The sequence below is a fragment of the Schistocerca nitens genome, chromosome 3, assembly GCF_023898315.1.
Source record: "Schistocerca nitens isolate TAMUIC-IGC-003100 chromosome 3, iqSchNite1.1, whole genome shotgun sequence".
Taxonomy (NCBI): domain Eukaryota; kingdom Metazoa; phylum Arthropoda; class Insecta; order Orthoptera; family Acrididae; genus Schistocerca; species Schistocerca nitens.
Window position 1 is genome coordinate 377677783 of NC_064616.1, and position 20115 is coordinate 377697897.

The window sequence follows — 20115 nt, forward strand, 5'->3', positions numbered from 1 at the left end:
TGTGCTCACAACTATATAGAACACTGTTCTGACAGTTGAAACACACTGAAGACATAACACAGGTGCCATTAATGGTCACATACAACAGTGCAACCTGCAGACTTTGCTAGCATTTGCATTTATGTCTAAGCATCCATTTCTCATCGTGTTTCTATATTTTTGTATTTTTGTCCAACTCCTGTAGATGGTGTGTGTGTGTGTGTGTGTGTGTGTGTGTGTGTGTGTGTGTGTGTGTGTAAGGTGGGGGGGGGGGGAGGGGGGGAGATAGATTCAAGTGAAATTTTGTGCAACAGGCATAGAAATATTTTTAGCATGTACTGGAGAAAATGCTGGACTTCTGGAATAGGGGCCCTCTTACAAAGTTTGTAATTGTATATGTCAGACAGTTACTGGAGATCTTTTGTCCAATAATCACTGATTCATGATGATGACGGTGGAGTCTTTATTCATAGAGAGGATAATCAGGCTGGGAGCTATTTTGAGACTGCAGATACTGCTCTTTCACATGCCGGGAGACTCAGGCCACTGGGAAGGGTCCTGAGAAATGAAGATGAGGCAGCGTTGGAGGTGAGGAATTCCTAGAAAATAACCATGTAGTGTTTGTGTGAGAAGAGAGAGAGGGTCATGAGTGGAGGTGTGAATTGGGAGAGGTATGATTCAACGAGGATTTTGGGGCACTTCTCGTCAATATTCTGGGTGGCAAGAAAGTGTTTCCACTATAGAAAGCATGTGAAGCAAAGCAGGTCTTTGAGTAGTCCGAGGCAGTCAAACTTGTATGTGAAACTGAAGTCTCACTGAAATTTCAAAAAACTACTAGATCCAAATCTTGTTTAGCTGTCAACCTACACCTCTACTACACAGTAAGTATTTATCTTTATTCATTCCACTGTTGGTATTTAATGCAGGATTTTCCTGTATTGTAGCGATGTTGCTTGCATTTTTGTTGGGTCCAAAAGTGATGAAATTTTTCACCTACAAAATTTAAATTTTGTGTAGTTAGCAAAAATATGCTCATTTCTGACACTGCTTTATTTTTGTGTTGTTATTTTAGCTATTCACTTTTTTCATTATAAATTTTTGGTTCTGTGACTGACTTGACTTGCGAGTTTTCTGATTATATCTCCTGTTTGATAATATTTCAGTTTTTGCTGCACGCATTACTACAGTTACTTTGTAGTGCTCATTCTCCTTGTATATGCTGTGGCCTCATCTAATTGGTCAGAAGCCCTACAAAATATTTCACTTACTACCTTCTACACTAAATGCCAGTCAAGCCAGATTCTGGTACCTGATCTCAGTTCACTTATGTAGCCTCCCAATATACAAGGTGAGTCACTAACTATTGCCTCCAAGAATAACTCCAAAAGTATGATAGGAGCTGAAAAGTTTGTGGGACAGAAGTTGCATGGGACAATGGGGGCCATAACATGACATTGGTTTTTTGTTACTAGATGGGGTCACTCCAGAGATATGAAGGTCAACCTTTTTTTTTAATGGGATGCATGTGCTTCGATAAGTGCCGAAGTGATGAGGACTACCACTCAATCCATGATAAGAAGATTGCAGCACTGGATTCATACCAATGGTCATCACTTCTAACACCTTCTGTAAATGGGCGTTCATTCCACCTTTGCGACCTTCAGAGACCTTACTGTTACACATCATTGGCTTCGTCTCGATAGCCGCTATCAGAAAATAAGTACCAAACTATAGCATCCCATTAAAAAAAAGCTGACCTTCACATCTCTGAAGCAACCCCACCTAGCAACAAAAAACCAACGTCATATTATGGCCCCCGTTGTCCCATGCAACATTTGTCCCACAAACTTTTCAAGCACTATCATACTTTTGGAGTTATTTCAGGTGGCAATAGTTAGTGACTCGCCCTGTATTTTGGGGTGTAATTGCTGTGAATTTCTTCCTCAAAAGTGTAATTACCTTACACTGATATAATTTATTTTTATTTTATTTTTTTTATGTCGTGTGGCTAGGGCCTCCCGTCGGGTAGACCATTCGCCGGGTGCAAGTCTTTCGATTTGACGCCACTTCAGCGACTTGCGTGTCGATGGGGATGAAATGATGATGATGATTAGGACAACACAACACCCAGTCCCTGAGCGGAGAAAATCTCCGACCCAGCCGGGAATTGAACCCGGGCCCTTGGGTTTGACATTCCGTCGCGCTGACCAGTCAGCTACCGAGGGCGGACACTGATATAATTATTAACTTATTATCTAACATTTCAATCCATCATTATACTGTAATTTATGAAAGTGCCTTTTTTCTGAAATAATTCATTTTTCCCTCTATTCCCAGCACCAATACGGGGAAAATATTATCTGACTGTCAAGCTATAACTGAAGAGGTCAGCAGAAGAAAGTGTTAGCCCATAAGAATATATTTTGAGTTGTTGTGTATTATTTGCTTGGCTAAACTCAAAGGAAAGAACAAAAAGTACATTAAAACAAAAGATATTATAAGACAGACAGCTCTTTATAGCAATACATGTGGGAAAAACTTGTTACTATCAGGTGGTCCATTTAAAACCACAACAGATAGTGCGACAGACCAATCCTTACTAAATTGAGGGTTTGCACTTTCTTTTACCGATCCCTTCAATTGGGCCCTTCAGTTTCTTTTCTTAATTTATCAAATATGTCTTAAAATATTCTAATCTCTGTATTCTACAAATATTTGTTGTATTCACTTTAGCAGAAACCACATACAACATAAACTCTGATGTCCAGACTTTGAAGGAGTAGTCTCATATTTTACAAGGAAGGATGGGCTTAATTACACACGAAGTACCAGATCAGACTGGGGAAGGGAGAATGAAACTGGTCACGCTCTTTCCAAAAACCATCAAAGTATTCATCTTAAGTGATTTAGGGAAGTAATGTCAAACCTAAATCTGGATGCTGAACAGGAATTTGAACCACCAGTCTCCTGAATACGGGTCCAGCGGCTTACCAGTGTGCCACTTTACTCGATACCTGTTTTACCAGCCAGTGTCTTCACACTGCACAATCTGCAGCATTCGTACGGAGAGTACACTTTTAGTACCAGCATTAAGTTTCAGGTAGAACTTCAATATCCAGTATCCTGTTGCTTGAGTTCATGAAATTATACCGGACTGTGTTGAGAATCATGTTATTTGTCTATGGTCTCTTTCACTTTGTCCACAGCTGTTAACACAGCTCAAATCCTCTTCTGGTTTTTATCCCATATATTGTACATTTGCATACGTTTATTTCTAACACTGCTATATCCCCATATGCGAGAATTAGTCAAATGAGACAATTTTAACAAGCCAAAACTGTATATCTTCAAGTTATTCCTCTCCCCTGATGCAAGTCATCCTGCATTTACAAATGACTTGGATCTAAATATAACCAAATTACAGGGTGTACATAAAGTCTGGGAACACATTCAATTATTTATTTCACAAGAACTAAACATTGTACAGATGTCATACATATTGCATTTTGAAGAGAAACTCTGAAAGTTTCTTGTACAAACATTCGATATGGGAACCACGAGTGACCCAGCAGACGTCAATATGGTAATGAAATTCTTGCTATATCCATCCCAGTATGGCATCGTTGACTGTGGCAGTCGCTTCCCGTATTCACTCCCGGAGCTCTGCTCCATCACGTGGTAGAGGCGGTACATACACCAGATCTTTAATGTGTCCCCACAGAAAAAAGCTACACTGAGTGAGATCTGCTGATCGGAGAGGCGATTTCATGAAACAGCTGTCCCCTTCTGTAGCTCGGCCGATCCATCGATGCGGTAGCTCCATGTTCAGGTACCCACTAACTTCATGATGAAAGATGAACGGAGAGTCCAATTGCATTTGAGGCATCAGCCATTGCTGCAACATGTACAAGTAGGAAGATCCAGTGACAGTGATATGCTCCAAATTCACTTCACTCACACTGGGACGTCCGCTTCTCTTTGCTGGGCACAAGCAACCCGTTGGAACAAATTTGTTGTGCCAGTGGTAAATGGTCTTCTTTGTTGGTGGCTTCCTACTGTACTTGGTTCTAAACAGTCATTGAACAGCTGTAGCACACTTGTTTTTGTTGAACTCCATCACACAGAAAGCTCACTCCGCATGTGAACTCGCCATGTTTGTGACTAGCGCTGACTATTGGCAAATTACCAAACTATGCTGTGGTGGTACACATGAAGAAAAAAAAAGACTTTCAGGGTTTCTCTTCAAAATGACAAATGTATGATATTTGTACAGTGTTTGGTTCTTGTGCAATAAATAATTGAAAGTGTTCCTGGACTTTATCTACACCCTGTATTTACAGTCTGTTGATCCATCCCAACACCAGCTGTCAACAAGATCATTAAGGAAACAACTACATTTATGTTTGAAGGGTAGTAAAAGTTCATCACATACATACCTCTCTTTCAATTTTGAGGTCAGCTGCTCATACATCTCCACTACTGTCACCTTGTGATCATATGCTACACTATGAATAACTTGGTGTGTTGGACAGTTTTTAGTGGTTAAATCTGCCACAGCTTCAGTTAATATCACCCAGTAGTTTTTCCTAGCATTATGGCTTCAACTACTGCATTCTCTGAATTAAAAATCTGTATGTATCAGATCTGAACAAGGAACATCCAATACAAAAGTCACATTATCTGTGAACTTCCTACTTCATTTATCGATTTCCTGAAGTGATGAACATGTATCACCATACTCGATCCCCAGTCCTAATTTCAACAAGGTTCACATCTTCATTGCTCAAAAATTTGGAATGTTATTCCTGCACAGTGCAAATCTTAACTTTTCTTTCACAGGACTCAAACTTGCATAACAAAATTAACCATTTACTCTATGTTTCAGTTATGATCAAATTGCTGACGGAGTTCTGCCAGCAACAGAAATAACTGCATGTTCTAGACACAGTGCTTAAGGTCCATGGATAAATTTGCAATCAACAGATAATTTTCATCTAATAATATATCCCATTGACGCTCAAACACACTGATAAACACTTTTTTTCAGCTAATGTCAGTTTTACTTCCAAATCACTACATTCCTCATACCATCTACTTTAACTTTACAGGAAACTAAATAGCAAAGCTGGGATTGTAAGTAACATTAAGTAGGTTAAATCTTAAGTCACTGTGGAGAGCAGAAGCAGCAAGTTGTAACTATCGAGAATGGTACACATTTGACAATTTTGAACCTGGCAACAATATTGACTGCAGTCAGAGTTCACAGATATTGTTGCCTATGGGAGCCGCAATTCTCAAGAGGGTGCCTTGTTGCAGGCTGCAACATCACAGCCAACCCCATGGCAACTGGGCCAAACCCATCACAGGAAATGTTGGATGCTTCAGGCACAATATGTGCTTTCTTGGCCCTGCACATTTTTTGAGATTTTGACTGAGATAAACTAATGCTGCAGAATTTATCTTTGGCACGCCAGTATAAAAGCTATCACAGAATCAGCCAAGTAAAAAAAATCTATGCAATTTACATGTTTTTTATACGTAAAAGCCAACTTAGGAATCCTTCTTTGTGTGAGACCATGTTTGCCACATTCGTATGCTGATTTGAAATTCTGGATTCAAATATTTTACTGTTCATGTCACTTTTGCATAATCCTTCATTGATTGTGATACATTGTGAAATTTCAAACAATTGTGAGTGCAGCATTAAGCCCGTATAGTTATCATCAAACTTATTTGCACTCTTTTCAAATTTTTGAGAACAGTAGGCCTACCCTCATTCAAAACAACGGTTTCTCTACTTGCATGAGAAATAGGTTCTTTCTGAGAATTTCTGAATGCTTACAAAGCTATATTTTTGAAAATGTTCATAAGTAAGTTTGACAGTATTCAGAGCAATTTCCACCTCCTTATAAATATCAAACAACTCATACTGCGTTCAAGAACAGCATTCACCGCAGGAAGTATGAGATATGTCATTACCCGTCAACTTGGCGGCAAGTAGCATGCATATAAGTGCAAATAAACATATATTTTTGACAATTTTCAGAAGTTTCCTTTGTCCTGTGCATAACCTAATTTGTAGTAAATCAACATTTGTGATTTAGTTACTGTAGCAGATATTGTAACTTGCACACTGTGTCACATCTAGTTTCCCTTTCAAGAGAAGTATATATTACCTACATTTATTGCAAATTAACTCTATTTTTAAGATTGTTAATGACTTTAGTTAACATCAAAAAGTTTTAGGGAACTAGTAATTTTTACCATAGGTTTTTCTGCTGCCTTCAGGAAAACCTTGTTCTGTATACATCCTTCAATTCTTACAGGGAATTAGTAATTTTTTTAGATGAAGAAATTAAAAGACAGTTGGCAGGCTTAGTTTAAAGTTATTTGCTCACTGTCCTGTAATATACTGCACCAGCTACAATGCAGACCCGCTGCAACTGCTGTTCTCGAACACAGGAACAGTTGGCTGATATTCATTAGCAGCTGGAAATTGTCCTGACTACTGTCAAATGATTGGCAACTGCTGCAAATCAGTGTGTTGGAAGACCTCCTGAGAGTCATGTACATGTGGTACCAGTAGCAAAGGTACCTCAAGTACAATGCTTTCCTATCGATCCTATCTCCTCTGCAGGAAGTATGGGATCTGTCATTACTCATCCTCTTGGCTGCAAGTGGCATGTCAATGGTGGATCTAGTTGTTCTGTACAGGGTAGATTTGGACCAGGGAGGACTCAGGATGTTATACTGATCCCCTTAACCAACAAGTTCGTGATGCTGACTTTCACTGAAAATGAGCCTGAGCCAGTGGGATAAACTTAACCTGTTTGGGGTAAACCTGCTTTTGTCTTGGGTCAAGAGGAGGCGAACACAAAAGGGTAGGGTCTAATTATCATTGGCAGTTCAAACATATGGCAAATAATGGTACCTCACCAGGAACTGGCAGAAAGGAACAGGAAAGAACACCAGGTGCACTCAGCATGTATGTCTGGGGGCCTCATTCATTAGACTAGACAACTTTCCATCCAATACAGATAATGACAACTGTAGAAGATCCAAAAGTCTAAGAGTAAGATCTAAAAGAATGTGTTCCACATGTGAGAGCATTAAAATAGTAGCAGTTAACTGCTGAAGCATTCACAACAAATTGCTCACGTTTGAAATGCTCCTGATAACCTGTGAAGCTCACATAATACTACGTACAGAAAGCTCATTCAAAACATGAAATTGATAGCAGCGAGACTTTTGGGGAAAATTTAACTGAATACCAAAAGGATTGGGGAAATGGAGGAGTAGTATTTGTTCCAGCAGACAAGAAACTCAAATCTAACGATATAGAAATTGAAGATGCATGTGAGATCATTTGATTAAGATTCAGTATCAGGGATGGGCATAAAATGGTAACTGAATTCTTCTATTGCCTACCTGACTCATCTCCTGATGCAAGCAAAATTTTAGAGAAAACCTCATTTCTCTTGCACGTCAGTTCCCCCATCATACTATAAGCATTGGTGGATACTTTAACCATCCAACAATCAATTGGGAAAATTACAGTTTTGTTAGTGGTGGGTATGACAAAGCAACATTTGAAACATTACTAAATGCCTTCTTTGAAAACTACCTAGAACAGAAAGTTCAGAACCCCACTCATGATGGAAATATACTGGATCTAATGGCAACAAATAGATGTGACCCCTTCCAGGATGTACACATCAAAATTAGTATCAGTGAACACTGTGGTGTCACCGCCAGACACCACACTTGCTAGGTGGTAGCCTTTAAATCGGCCGCGGTCCAGTAGTATACGTCAGACCCGCGTGTCGCCACTATCAGTGATTGCAGACCAAGCGCCGCCACACGGCAGGTCTAGAGAGACTTCCTAGCACTCGCCCCAGTTGTACAACCGACTTTGCTAGCGATGGTTCACTGACAAAATACGCTCTCATTTGCTGAGACGATAGTTTAACATAGCCTTCAGCTACGTCATTTGCTACGACCTAGCAAGGCGCCATTATCAGTTACTATTGATATTATGAATCATGTACCGTCAAGACCGAAGTTCTTCATTAACAGATTAAAGTTAAGTATTCCACCAGCTACGTCCGTTTTTCTAAATTCTAATTTCCTTGTCCTGTTTCAGACCTCATGCCAGCCTGCGTGAGCTAAAACGCGTGCCTTTCGGCCTCCTTCTAGTAACACGGTGTTGGCTCTCCTGCCGACCAAAACAAACACGACACAGCTGTGACAACAATGATTACCAAAGTACAAAAGACACAAAAACAAGTAGACAGGTATACATGTTCAGGGTAACTAGATAAAAAAGCAGTAGTGTTGTATCTCAATGAGGTACATGAAACTTTCAGCACAGGGCAGGAGTATGAAGAGGAACTATGGCTCAAGTTTTAAAGAACAGTGATATACACTAAATAAATATGTACCAAAGTAGAACAGTTCAAAATGGGAGGGACCCTCCATGTTATACAGTCATTGTAAGGACACTTCTAAAGAAACTGACTAATGCATAATACAAGTAAACAAAGCATAGGACTATAGAGAGAGAGATGCTGAATGAAAGGTGTATGGCTGTCACAAGAGCAATGCTCGACTCCTTCAATGACTACCACAGTAGAATATTGTCAAATGATCTTTCACGAACGTAGAAATTCTGATTGTATGTAAAGGCTATTAGTAGCACCAAAGATAGTGTTCAGGCACTTGCAAATGAGATAGGAAATGAAATTGAGGGTAGCAAAGAAAAAGCTTGAATTTTCAATTCAGTTTTCAAATATTCCTTTACAAAGAAAAACCCAGAGATCTGCCCCATTGTAATCCTTGTACCACTGAAAAGATAAGTGAAATAAGTGTTAGTGTTAGTGGCATTGAGAAACCACTGACACTGTTAAAATTGAAGAAAGTTCCAGGGTATGATGGAATCCATATAAGATTCTACACTGAATCTGCAGCTCAGTTTGCCCCTCTTCTAACTAAAGTCCATCATAGATCCCTCGAACAAAAACCTGGGCCCAGTAGTTAGGAGAAAGCACCAGTCACAACTATTTACAGGAAGGGTAGTAGAAGTGATCCACAAAACTACCATCCAATATCCTTGACATCAATTTGTAGTAGAATCTTAGAACATGTTCTGAGCTCAGACATAATGAGGTATCTCGAACATAAGGACCTCCTCCATGCCAAACAGCATGGATTTCGAAAACACTGATCATGCACAACGAAACACACACTTCTCTCATGACATCCTGAAAGCTTTCGATAACACCAGTCAGGTAGATGCAGTATTTCCTGGTTTCTGAAAAGCATTTGACTCAGTACCACATCTACATTTATCATGAAAAGTATGATCATAATCATGAAAAGTATGATCATATGGGGTATCAAGCAAAATTTGTGACTGGATTATGAATTTCTTGATAGGGAAGATGCAGCACATTATCTTGAATGCACAGTCACCATCAGATGTAGAAGCAACTTCCAAGTGCACCCAAGGGAACCGTGTTAGAACTCTTGCTGTTCATGTCATAAATAATTGATCTTGTGAGCAAAATTACCACTTATGTCTGACTTTTTTTCAGATGTGTTTATACACAATGAAGTTACTGTCTGAAAGAAGCTGCATAAATATTCAATCAACTCTTGATAAGATTTCAAAATAGCACAAAGATTGGAAACTTGCTTTAAATATTCAGAAATGTAGGATTGTGCACTTGACAAAATGGACAAAAAAATGCTTGGTATCCTATGTCTATAATATCAATGAGTCACAGTTGGAATCGGCCAACTCATTTAAATACCTGTGTGTAACACTTTGTAGGGATATGAAGTCTAATGATCATATACACACAGTCATGGGTAAAGCAGGTTGTAGGGTAGTGTGGTAATCCAATCAGTCTACAAAGGAGATTGCTTACAAATGACTTTGGTGACCCATTCTAGTACAGTGCTCAACTTTGTCGGATCCACACCAAATATAGTTAATGGGGGATATTCAGTGTATACAGAGAAGGGCAGCACAAATGTTCACAAGTTACCAGAATGAAATTTTCATTCTACAGTGGAGTGTGCGCTGATATGAAAATTCCTGGCAGATTTAAACTGTGTGCCGGACCTAGACTCGAACTCGTGATCTTTGCCTTTGGCGGACAAGTGGTAGAGCACTTGCCCACAAAAGGCAAAGATCCCAAGTCCGTGTCTTGGTCTGGCACACAGATTTAATCTGCCAGGAAGGTTCACAAGTTTGTTTGGCCCATGAAAGAGTGTCAAAGAGATGCTGAAGAAACTGAACTGTCAGATTCTTCAAGATAGACGAAAACTATCCCAAGAAAGCCTGCTTACCAAGTTTTGAGAACTTGCTTTAAATGATGACTAAAGAAATATACTACAACCCTCTACATAACACTCACACAGAAATTGTGTGGACAAGATTAGATAGGTGTTTAAACAATCATTCTTCCCACATTCCATATGTGACTGGAACAGGAAGAAACGCTAATAACTGGTATAACGGGGTGTACCCTCTGCCATACACTTCACAGTGGCTTGTGGAGTAGAAACCACCAATTTAAAGATCTATGGATATCTCAAGCATCAGCTGTAAAACATGCCAATACCTTCTGTAAAATTTTCCAGAGAGAAAATAGTCCCCCAATCGAGTCTCTGAGTGGGGACTGCAAAAGATACAGAAAGCAAGCAGAAATCACTTTTAAAATAGCCACTTGGAAAGTTAGAACACTGCTCCAAAGCAGCAAACTAGAAAACCTACAACATGAAATGGAACAACTAGAAATCAATACATTTGGCATATCAGAGATGGCCCCAGTCAGAAGACTTCGGGTCCGTAGAATATCAAGTCATTCACTCCAGAACTGATTAAGACAGACCTTACACTTTATCTATGCAGATGGTGCAACAAACAAAGTTAACAAGAGAAACCCTGAAAAGGTGGATGACTTCCTGGAACACTCTTGAGGAAGCAACTTCCAATGTCTCTCGGCATCAAATAAAAGTCTTGCTCAGAGACTTCAATGCTCAGGTGGACAGAGAAAAGAAATACAGAACAGTTGTGGGGGACTACCTGGCACAGAGAAGAACAAACAGAAATGGTGAAATATTTATCGCATTTTGTAGAAAATTCACTCTGAAACTAATGACCACAAACTTCAAGGCTCTACCAAAGGAAAAGAAGACTTGGGTCTCTTGGGACACAATGCTCAGGATGTTCCAGATCAACCGTGTCACAATAACAGCCCAAAATCATAAGGAAATCCTGAACATCAAAGTGAGAAAAAGTGTCAACATCAAATCAGATCATTACCTTTCAGAGCTCAAAGAAAGATTGTAGCCGAACAGACACAAGCCGAGAACAATCGAGAAGCCCAAAATCAGTACAGGGACATATAAAAAAAAAAGATAAATACCTTGAAAACCTGTCTTAAATGGATACGAGCAGCTGAGAAGAGATCAGGGACTCCTTGATCAATGAATCCAAAGGTTTGGGAAACCCTCCAAGAAAAAGGAAGCACAGGTGGAGGAATGAAAAATGTGATGAAGCAGTTGAAAGAAGATTACAATCCTGGAAGAGTTAGAATTCTGACAAATCCAAGGACAAATGGGAAGACTCCAGGAGTGAAAAGGAAGAAGTAGCCAAGATCATTCGAGCTGATAAGAGAAGATATGACACATCTAGAGTGGAAAAACAGGAAAAAAAATTGTTAAGAACAAAACCAGGAAGTTTTATCGAACCTTCAGACAGAAGCTGCAGGGATATCAACAACTAACTGTTTGATGATGAAGTCTTCTGTGGTTACCAGCTGAGTCAAGGCATCATTCTGCGGCAACGTTTCAACAAGTTTCCTACTTGTCATCTTCAGGCGAAGTGACGGGTTTGTGTCCTGTCTGGTTCTTTAATGCAGGCTGCAGCTATTGAAGTCTCTCATGGGTCATTGTCCTCACCATGCCAAAAATGCGATGAAGTTTGTGAAGATACTTAAGTTTGTGAAGATACTTTGAGGGGCATGTCTGGAAAAAGGTGACATCCTAGTCAGGTTTGATGTCACTTCGCTCTTCACATGCGTACCGCTTGAGGACTCCTTGAAATTACTAAAGAGTGGAAGAAAATGGATGTCAACCTTTCCTTGACATCATGATGAAGAAGAATACTGATGGCATGTTACATCATTCTGTTTACAGAAAGAAGACACACACCGACATTTACCTTCATGTCACTAGCTGCCACCATCCAGCACAACGCAAATCCATGCTCACCACCTCAGTGCACAGAGCATGAGACATATGTGATAAGGAGAGTCAATCTGGTGAAAAGCATCACTAGAGAAAAATGTTTTGTAAGAACGGCTATTCTGAGATGCAGATAAGATGCGCTTTCCAACCGAGCAATAAGAAGAGAGAAGACATTCGTGAAGAAGACACTAAGATCTTGGTGTTCCTCTGTATGCTGTGCCGCCCATGGCAAAGATTGCCAGGTTATTAGAAAAGAGCAACATTAAAACCATCTTTCACTCATCAGCCAAAATCAAGAATATGCTGGGCTCAGTGAAGGATAAACTAGAAATACAGACACCTTGAGTCTAAAGCATCAGCTGCAAGTATGGCAAACAGTACATTGGCCAGATACAGTGAGGTATATCGCAGCGCTGCTCAGAACATATAAGGAGCGTTCGCCTAGGCCAAATGGAGAAATCTGCAGTGATGGAACACAGTCTCAAGGCAAATGATGTGTTTGATTTCAAACAAACAAAGCTGCTGTGTAGGGCGAACAGGTTCTGGGATTCGAGGCTGTGGAGACAAAAGTCCATGATAACCATGTCAACTGAGATAGTGGTTTCCAACTTAGCATCTCATGGGATGCAGCGATAATAAAAATATGACAAGAACACTCCAATGCAAAACCGGTGAAGGCAGCAGACAGAATGGACAGGCCCCAACAGGACTCAACACCCGCACCCGCCAGTACGCAGGGAGTTCCACCACCACCAGCCATGACACCCCCCGACAATGGGCTGCGACACCCCTTCTGGAGGCATGCAATTGGTGCTGCCAATGCAGACAAGGTAAAGGAGCCTGTAGTCCAGTGGCTATAAAGAAGCGGACAGGACATGAACCTGACACTTCGCCTGAAGACGACAAGTATGAAACTTGCTGAAATGTTGCCAAGAACGATGCCTTGAATTGGCTGATAACCCGAGAAGACTTCATCATTGAGATTTGCCGAGAAAGTCTAAATTTGCATATAACCAACTCTTTTGCTTAAATGCACAGATTGTAGTAGAATTACTAGCAACAAAGAAAACTGTGAGCTCTTGGTGAACTATTTTGAATTATAGATCTTATAATTAAATTTTCCTCAAGACATTTAAGTTTCATCTTTATCCATGATAAAGATAGAAGCTGAATAAATGAATTAAAATTTCTGCCATGGCCAGGACTTGCATCTGCGTGTCCTTGCTTACTACGTAGGAATGCTGATCATTACAACACCACAGCACTATGGCTGACACTGATGCACAGACAACCCAAGTCCAATGCCATCCCCAATTTTGAAATGCTGACAAACTGCAGAGAACCTTCAGAAAGAATGGATCGCAAGCAATAAATCCATACGAACTCACATTCCAAACCGCCAAGTTTAGAGGAGATCAAACAGATGATCAAGGAGCTCAAGGTTAACAAAGCACCAGGGGATGATAGCATTGCGGCAGAAATGTGGAAAATCAGAGGAGAGATTGCTCCAGAAAGAATCTGTCACTTTATAGAAGAAATATGGAACACCACACAGATGCCAAATGACTGGAAATGTCTACTCTTACACCCTCTTCATAAAAAAGGTAATGAAATTGATCTAAATAATTACAGGGGGGTTCCTCTACTTCCAATCACTTATAAGCTACTCTCTAGAGCCCTGTTGAGCAGAGATGAAGAACACACTGATCACCTCATTGGAGAATACGAACCCGGTTTAAAGAAAGGAAGGTCATGTACCAAACAAATATTCAGTGTAAAAAGCATTCTGTGAACAAGAGCTCTAAGGAGCTAGAACACTGAGGTGAGTTCAAAAAGGCATACGACTCAATAGACAGACAAATATTATTTAGAACCTTGGAAGTGTTTGGAATTGACAAAAAATGAGAGAAATCATTAAACAAATACTGACCTCAAAAGTCAAGTTTTTCGGAGAAATCTCTGATCCATTTGAAATTAAGACAAGGGTCAGACAAGGAGATTGATTATCCCCAGTTCTCTTCAATTTCATGTGGAGAAAATAGCGAAAACTCGGGAACAGACTCTGAATTTGGAAGGAATAAGAGGAATATGTCATGGGAGGAAAAGACATAACCTGTAAATCAAGTGTTTAGCTTTTGCCTACGACCCTGCTCTCTTAGCCAACTCCCAAGAAGACACTGAGAAGATGCTTGAGAATCTTCATGAAATCACAGAAAAAATTAGTCTTCAAATCTCCTATGAAAGGATAGTACAGGCATCAAATTGAAAAATGCATGGAAGTAAAACATGGGAAGATTAAAAGAATATAAAAGTTCAGACACCTGGGGGAATGGATCCAACCCAACAGAATGGATAAGGAGGAAAACAAAGGTAGAGCCACAGTACTAGACCTGGCCTACAAGGTAACACACAACAAGTACAGCAAACAGGTGTTATCCTACAAGGCCAAAATCAGACCTGTAACTGTAGTACAACCTGAAGGACTGTATGCTTTAGAGTGTCTTATTTAAAATAAAAACAGGGTACTTTATGAACTCAAAAAGAAAGAAAGAAAGATTCTTAGGAAAATACTCAGACCACAGAAGACCACTGATGGACTTGGAAGAAAAGGAAAAATCCAGAACTCTACAAGTACACTGAAAAGATCACAAGAAACAATGAGGAAGCAGAGGCTGAAGTACTATGGACACCCACTAAGGACAGATGAATGCAGACTGATCAAAAGTATCATCAACTACATCATGGGCCACAAGTAAATCTGTGATGAGGTGAAGAGCTATGCAACGGAAGTTGGAATTACACCACAGATGGCTCACAATAGAAGAGAGTTCAGAAGCAGGGTTAACAATATAAAATCATTTCAAGAGAAACCACCACACAGGAGGCCAAAATGGATCATTTCATGGGTGTGGGGGAGGGAAGAGGGAGGGGGGGGGGGAGTGAGAGAATGAAGATGTTCTGGGAGGAGACGAGAAGAAAAGCCAAGAAGTCTTTAGTTCTTAGCAGTCTATATTTGGCCAAATTCAGAAAAAAATAAACAAATAAATAAATAAAATAAAATAAAAAGCAGCCGGAAAGATAGTTGGAAAAGCTAACCCCAACGACAAGAGGAAATAGATTACAGCAGATGTTATTCAGCTTGTCAAAAACAGAAAACTATACAAAAATGCAGCTGACAAACAATGAAAAGCTGAATACAGAAGATTACAGAATTTAGTCAATAGAAAAGCTGAGAAAGCAAAGACTTTCTTCAGGAAATGCAAAGAGAAGTGGAAGAAAATATGTGAAATGGAAGAAATGATATAGCCTACAGTACAGCAAATAAATTTTTTAATAAACACAAAACAACCAACTTGGGTACAGTAGAATACAATGAGGAAACTGGTGGACTGATGGAAAGAATACATTGAAGAACTGTATGATGGAACACCTTTATCAGCAGACGTAATAGGAAAAGAAGAGCAAGTAGACAAAGATGACAAAGGATATGACATCCTGCAAGAAGAATTTGAGAAAGCTCTTAAAGATCCATGGGAGAACCAACAATGGGTACTGACAACATTCCTGCACAACTAACGAAGAATGTTGGTGACAACATGAAAATGATGCTGCTGAAACTAATTAGATCCAACTATAAAAAAATTAGAGACAGCAACTGATTTCCAGAAATGCATCATGGTTCTTAAACTGAAGAAGGCAGCAGTTACAAAATTTATACAGTACCGAACCTTATGCCTAATATCGCATGCATCAAAAATTATTACAAGCTAATTCTGAGGAAGGTGGAGGATAAACTGAACGAAAATCAGTTTGTATTCAGGAGGGGATTAGGAACAAGAGAAGTGTTCCTGGAACTGAAGCTTCTTACTGTAAAAATACAGAAAAGTGAATCAACTTATATTGCCTTTGTAAATCTGCAAAAGGTCTGGCAAGAGATATTCACAATCTTGAAGAAAACAGAACTAAAACAGAAAGACATGTGGGTGATACACAGCTTCCATAAAAAAAAAGTGCTATGATTATGAATTTTCATCAGGAACAAGAAGCAAAAATTAGAAAAGGTGTGAGACAATGATGTGCCGTTTCTCCTCTTATATTCAATGCTTACATCCAGGAAGCTGTAGACCAAATTCATGAAAAACCTGAGGTGGGGATCAAAATCAATGGGCGGAAGATATATGTGCTACATTATGCAGATTATATTTGTGTGATCATGGAGACAAGAGAAAAGTTAGAGAAGGTCCTCAACACAATGGAAAGGATTTTCTGCAGTCAGTATGGTAGGGAATAAACAAGTGAAAGATTGCAGTAATGAAATGTAGAGCTGAAGGACAGTATGGACCTTTAAGAATAAGAATTGAAAGAGAGGAGTTACAAATGATAGAGGAATTTATCTATTTGTTATGCAGGATCACAAGGGGTGGTAGAAACCAGAAAGAAATTGTAAGCAGGATGCAGTAGGCTAAAACTGTGTTTAATTTGAGGAAGAACTTACTCATCAGCAAGAACACCAGTCTGGAAACAAAGCAATGGGTCATGAAAACATTTGTTTGAATGGTGGTTCCATATGGGTGTGAAACTTGGACAACATGAAATCAAGAGAGAAGATTGCTAGAAGCCCTGGAGGTTTGGTGACACTGGGGGATGTTGGAGATCAGCTGTAGAGACAGTGTTATCAATGGAGAGGTGCTGAGGAGAGTATATAAAAACCAGATCTCTGTGGTGGCACATCCAAAAAAGTACACTTATGCCAACACTTCCTCCAGTCCTCAAAGCACTTCTCATAAGCACTTCTTGGTACAGCCTTGAGTACTTCCACTAATGCAGTTTTTAATTATTCAACCGTTGAAAATCTTCATCCTTTCATAGGTCTCTTCAGTTTTGGGACGAGGAAAAAGTCACAGGGGGACAAATTCGGTTAATTTGGTGGCCGAGGCATGATTGTTGTGTTGTTTTTGGCCAATGAGCAGGTGCATTGTCATAATGCAAAAGCCATGAATTGTTTTTCCACAATTCCAGACATTTTCTGCATATTGCTTCTTGCAAACACATAATGTCAAGATAATACTCCTTATTGACCCTACAAGCTTGAGGCAAAAATTCATGATCCACTACACCATGGTAATTGAAAAAAAAAAAAAAAAAAAAAAACAGTGAGGAAAACTTTGACATTTGATTGAACTTGGCATGCTTTTTTGGGTGTTGGCTCTCCGGGATGCTTCCATTGGGACACTTGGGCTTTGGTTTCAACATCATAACCATAAACCCATGTTTCATCACCAGTTACGACCCTTTTGAGTAAATCAGGATCATCACTGACATCGTTCGAGAGCTCCTGAGCAATGCTCATGTGACAGTTCTTCTGATCAAAATTGAGAAGTTTTGGAACAAAATTCGGTGACACATGCCCAAAACATACGAAGAAATTGCATGACACGAGCTGACCGATATGCCAACATTCTCAGCAACTTCTCTTCCGGTAATCTGACAACTTTCCAAAAAAATTTCCTTCACAGCTTCAACGTTATCATCTGTTGTTGATGTGCTGGGGTGTCCTAGAGTGAAGTTTGTCATTTGCATCTTCTTGGCCATCTTGGAAGAGCTTGTACCACTTGTAAACATTTGTTTTTACTTACAGCAGACTCACTGTATGCCAATGTCAACATTTCAAATGTTTCCCACAAAATTTTATGCAAATTCTTTGCTCCATTTTTTATAATGATCAAAAATCACTGAGCATACTAAAACACATCTAACCTTTCTACCTGTGAAAAACAAATGAAGTATGCTGTACACTTGAAACTGTGAATATATGTTCAGGACATGTGAACCAACATAACAAAAGAAAAGATTGATAATCAAATACACGTTGTCCACGCAATTTGAAAAGTCACCTTATTTTTTGAACAGCCCTCATACACGCCAAGAATGATTAAGCATAACTGAAGTAACATTGTAACAGAAAGATATAATGTCTTGGTCTCATACTGAGGCAACTAAAATGAGTGAGGCAGTGGAATAAGGTGTCTTATTGAATGGGAATTTTCACAGCTGCGTTTGGCTAAATTTTTTCACTAACATGAGTCACATGAGCACAAATTATTCCATTTCTAGACACAACTCTCCTTCCACCTTTATTTTAAATCAGTCGAGCTCCACGACACTTCAGCCCATCAAAAATTACTATACTGATAATTACATCTACGATCCCTCTGCTTCCTTCATGCACAGTTTGCTCCTTCAACGTATTTAATACATTTATGTCACATAAGTGAACTACTTACTTCAGTAGGTGCAAATGTTTGATGTTCACCACAATAGTCACTTCCGTCTTTGGTAAGCATTCTGCAGAATCTGTTCTTTTTCTCCAAGAAAAAGTTGCAATGATTGGTTTCAGCCATCCTGTAAAAAGCAATAAATTTTAATTAACTGTCTTTCACAGCTTCATTTTACTTCCTAAATTTATAAGCTCAAAAATTTACTAATTTAATTTGATGAAATATAAATTTAATTAACAGTACCCTAGTGTGCATGCAACCAAAATAAATTATCATTAAGACCACACAATAATTTTAAATACGTTAGTACTTGCACTGTAAAACAATAAAACAATTAACCCACCTCACAGAAGGATGGCCGTGCATCTCCCCCCCCCCCCCCCCCCGGGCCACACACACACACACACACACACACACACACACACACACACACACACACACACACACACACACACACAGAGAGAGAGAGAGAGAGAGAGAGAGTAACTCGAAAAAATTGATGCATGTTAATTGTGTACATTTCTTGCAGAAATTCAGTTGTCAGCTGCCAAATTTCAACGTAAGTTCTCAATTTACACCTGCTCTCCTAACTGCAAGGAAATAATATTAATGAGTTCTCTTACAGCATCAGCCAAAAATCTACTACTACAGCATGTTCAAAATGCCAGCAACATAACATATTACTTTATTTACTGTTAATATCCATTACACTGCTTCACACAGCATTTAATTCAACAGATGCTCTTTAAAAAGTTATCTGTTTTTCATATCCTGTGAAATGGCTATCCAACCACCATAACAAGAAACTCTGGAAAGACATCTGAAATTCTGAAGTACATTTCACTTGAATGAACTACAGCAGCCGCTCCACCAGCTGTGATTAGAGCAGCCAGCATGCACAGAGTAGCAACATGATCCTCTGATTTTGGTATTTTTTGACTTCTTTGTGGCTGCATAAACTTTTACTATGATTCACACAGTCAAAGGGGATCTCGGAACTCATTATGTTATCAAATACCTATCTACTTGTTCCCCACATTACACACTGCTTTACCAATGAGATAAAATGGAAGGAAAATATAACCTTGCACATCTTTTTTGATAACTCTCCCCATCTTATAGATTACATGAGGTAAAAAATTTACTTTCTTCACAACCTGCACAGCCTGGTGGAAAGAGAGAGATTTCTGTAAGCATTACAGTGAATTTTGGCCAGCACCTAACTTTCCAGCAATGCATAGGCAGCAAGAGCTATGCAGCAGCCAAGATCCCACAGTTTAATTCTCGAAGAGAAGGATTGTGTCTCTGAAATCATGGGGTGCAAAATTGATATTTCTGTTGCCAGTACAATGGTGGCTACTGTCCTGAAATTGGTCAACACGTTGTCGCATAACAAGATCAACAGGCTGAGCAAGTGGGCACATTTTCACCACATGACCAACACTGACAATAGGCGTGCACCATTCCCATATTTCCTTTCAATTACCTGGAGACAATTTTCATGAATTCCCCTATTACCTGTTGGTGCCATTACGATTTTGATGAAAAGCAGAGGCATGCCCCAATAATGTTAGTTATGTCCTGTCTCTACAGGCACTGT

General features: G+C 39.5%; 1 protein-coding gene across 2 annotated transcripts in view; it reads right to left on the reverse strand.

Annotated features, from left to right (window-relative positions):
* Positions 1-20115, reverse strand: part of LOC126249605 (tRNA:m(4)X modification enzyme TRM13 homolog) — a 151269-nt gene that overhangs the window by 41414 nt on the left and 89740 nt on the right. For both annotated transcript variants that reach the window (XM_049951271.1, XM_049951270.1), the window contains one exon: positions 18522-18639. In XM_049951271.1, coding sequence (XP_049807228.1) covers positions 18522-18638 — 117 coding nt within the window. In that variant the 5' untranslated portion in view covers position 18639. The remainder of the gene's footprint in view (positions 1-18521; positions 18640-20115) is intronic.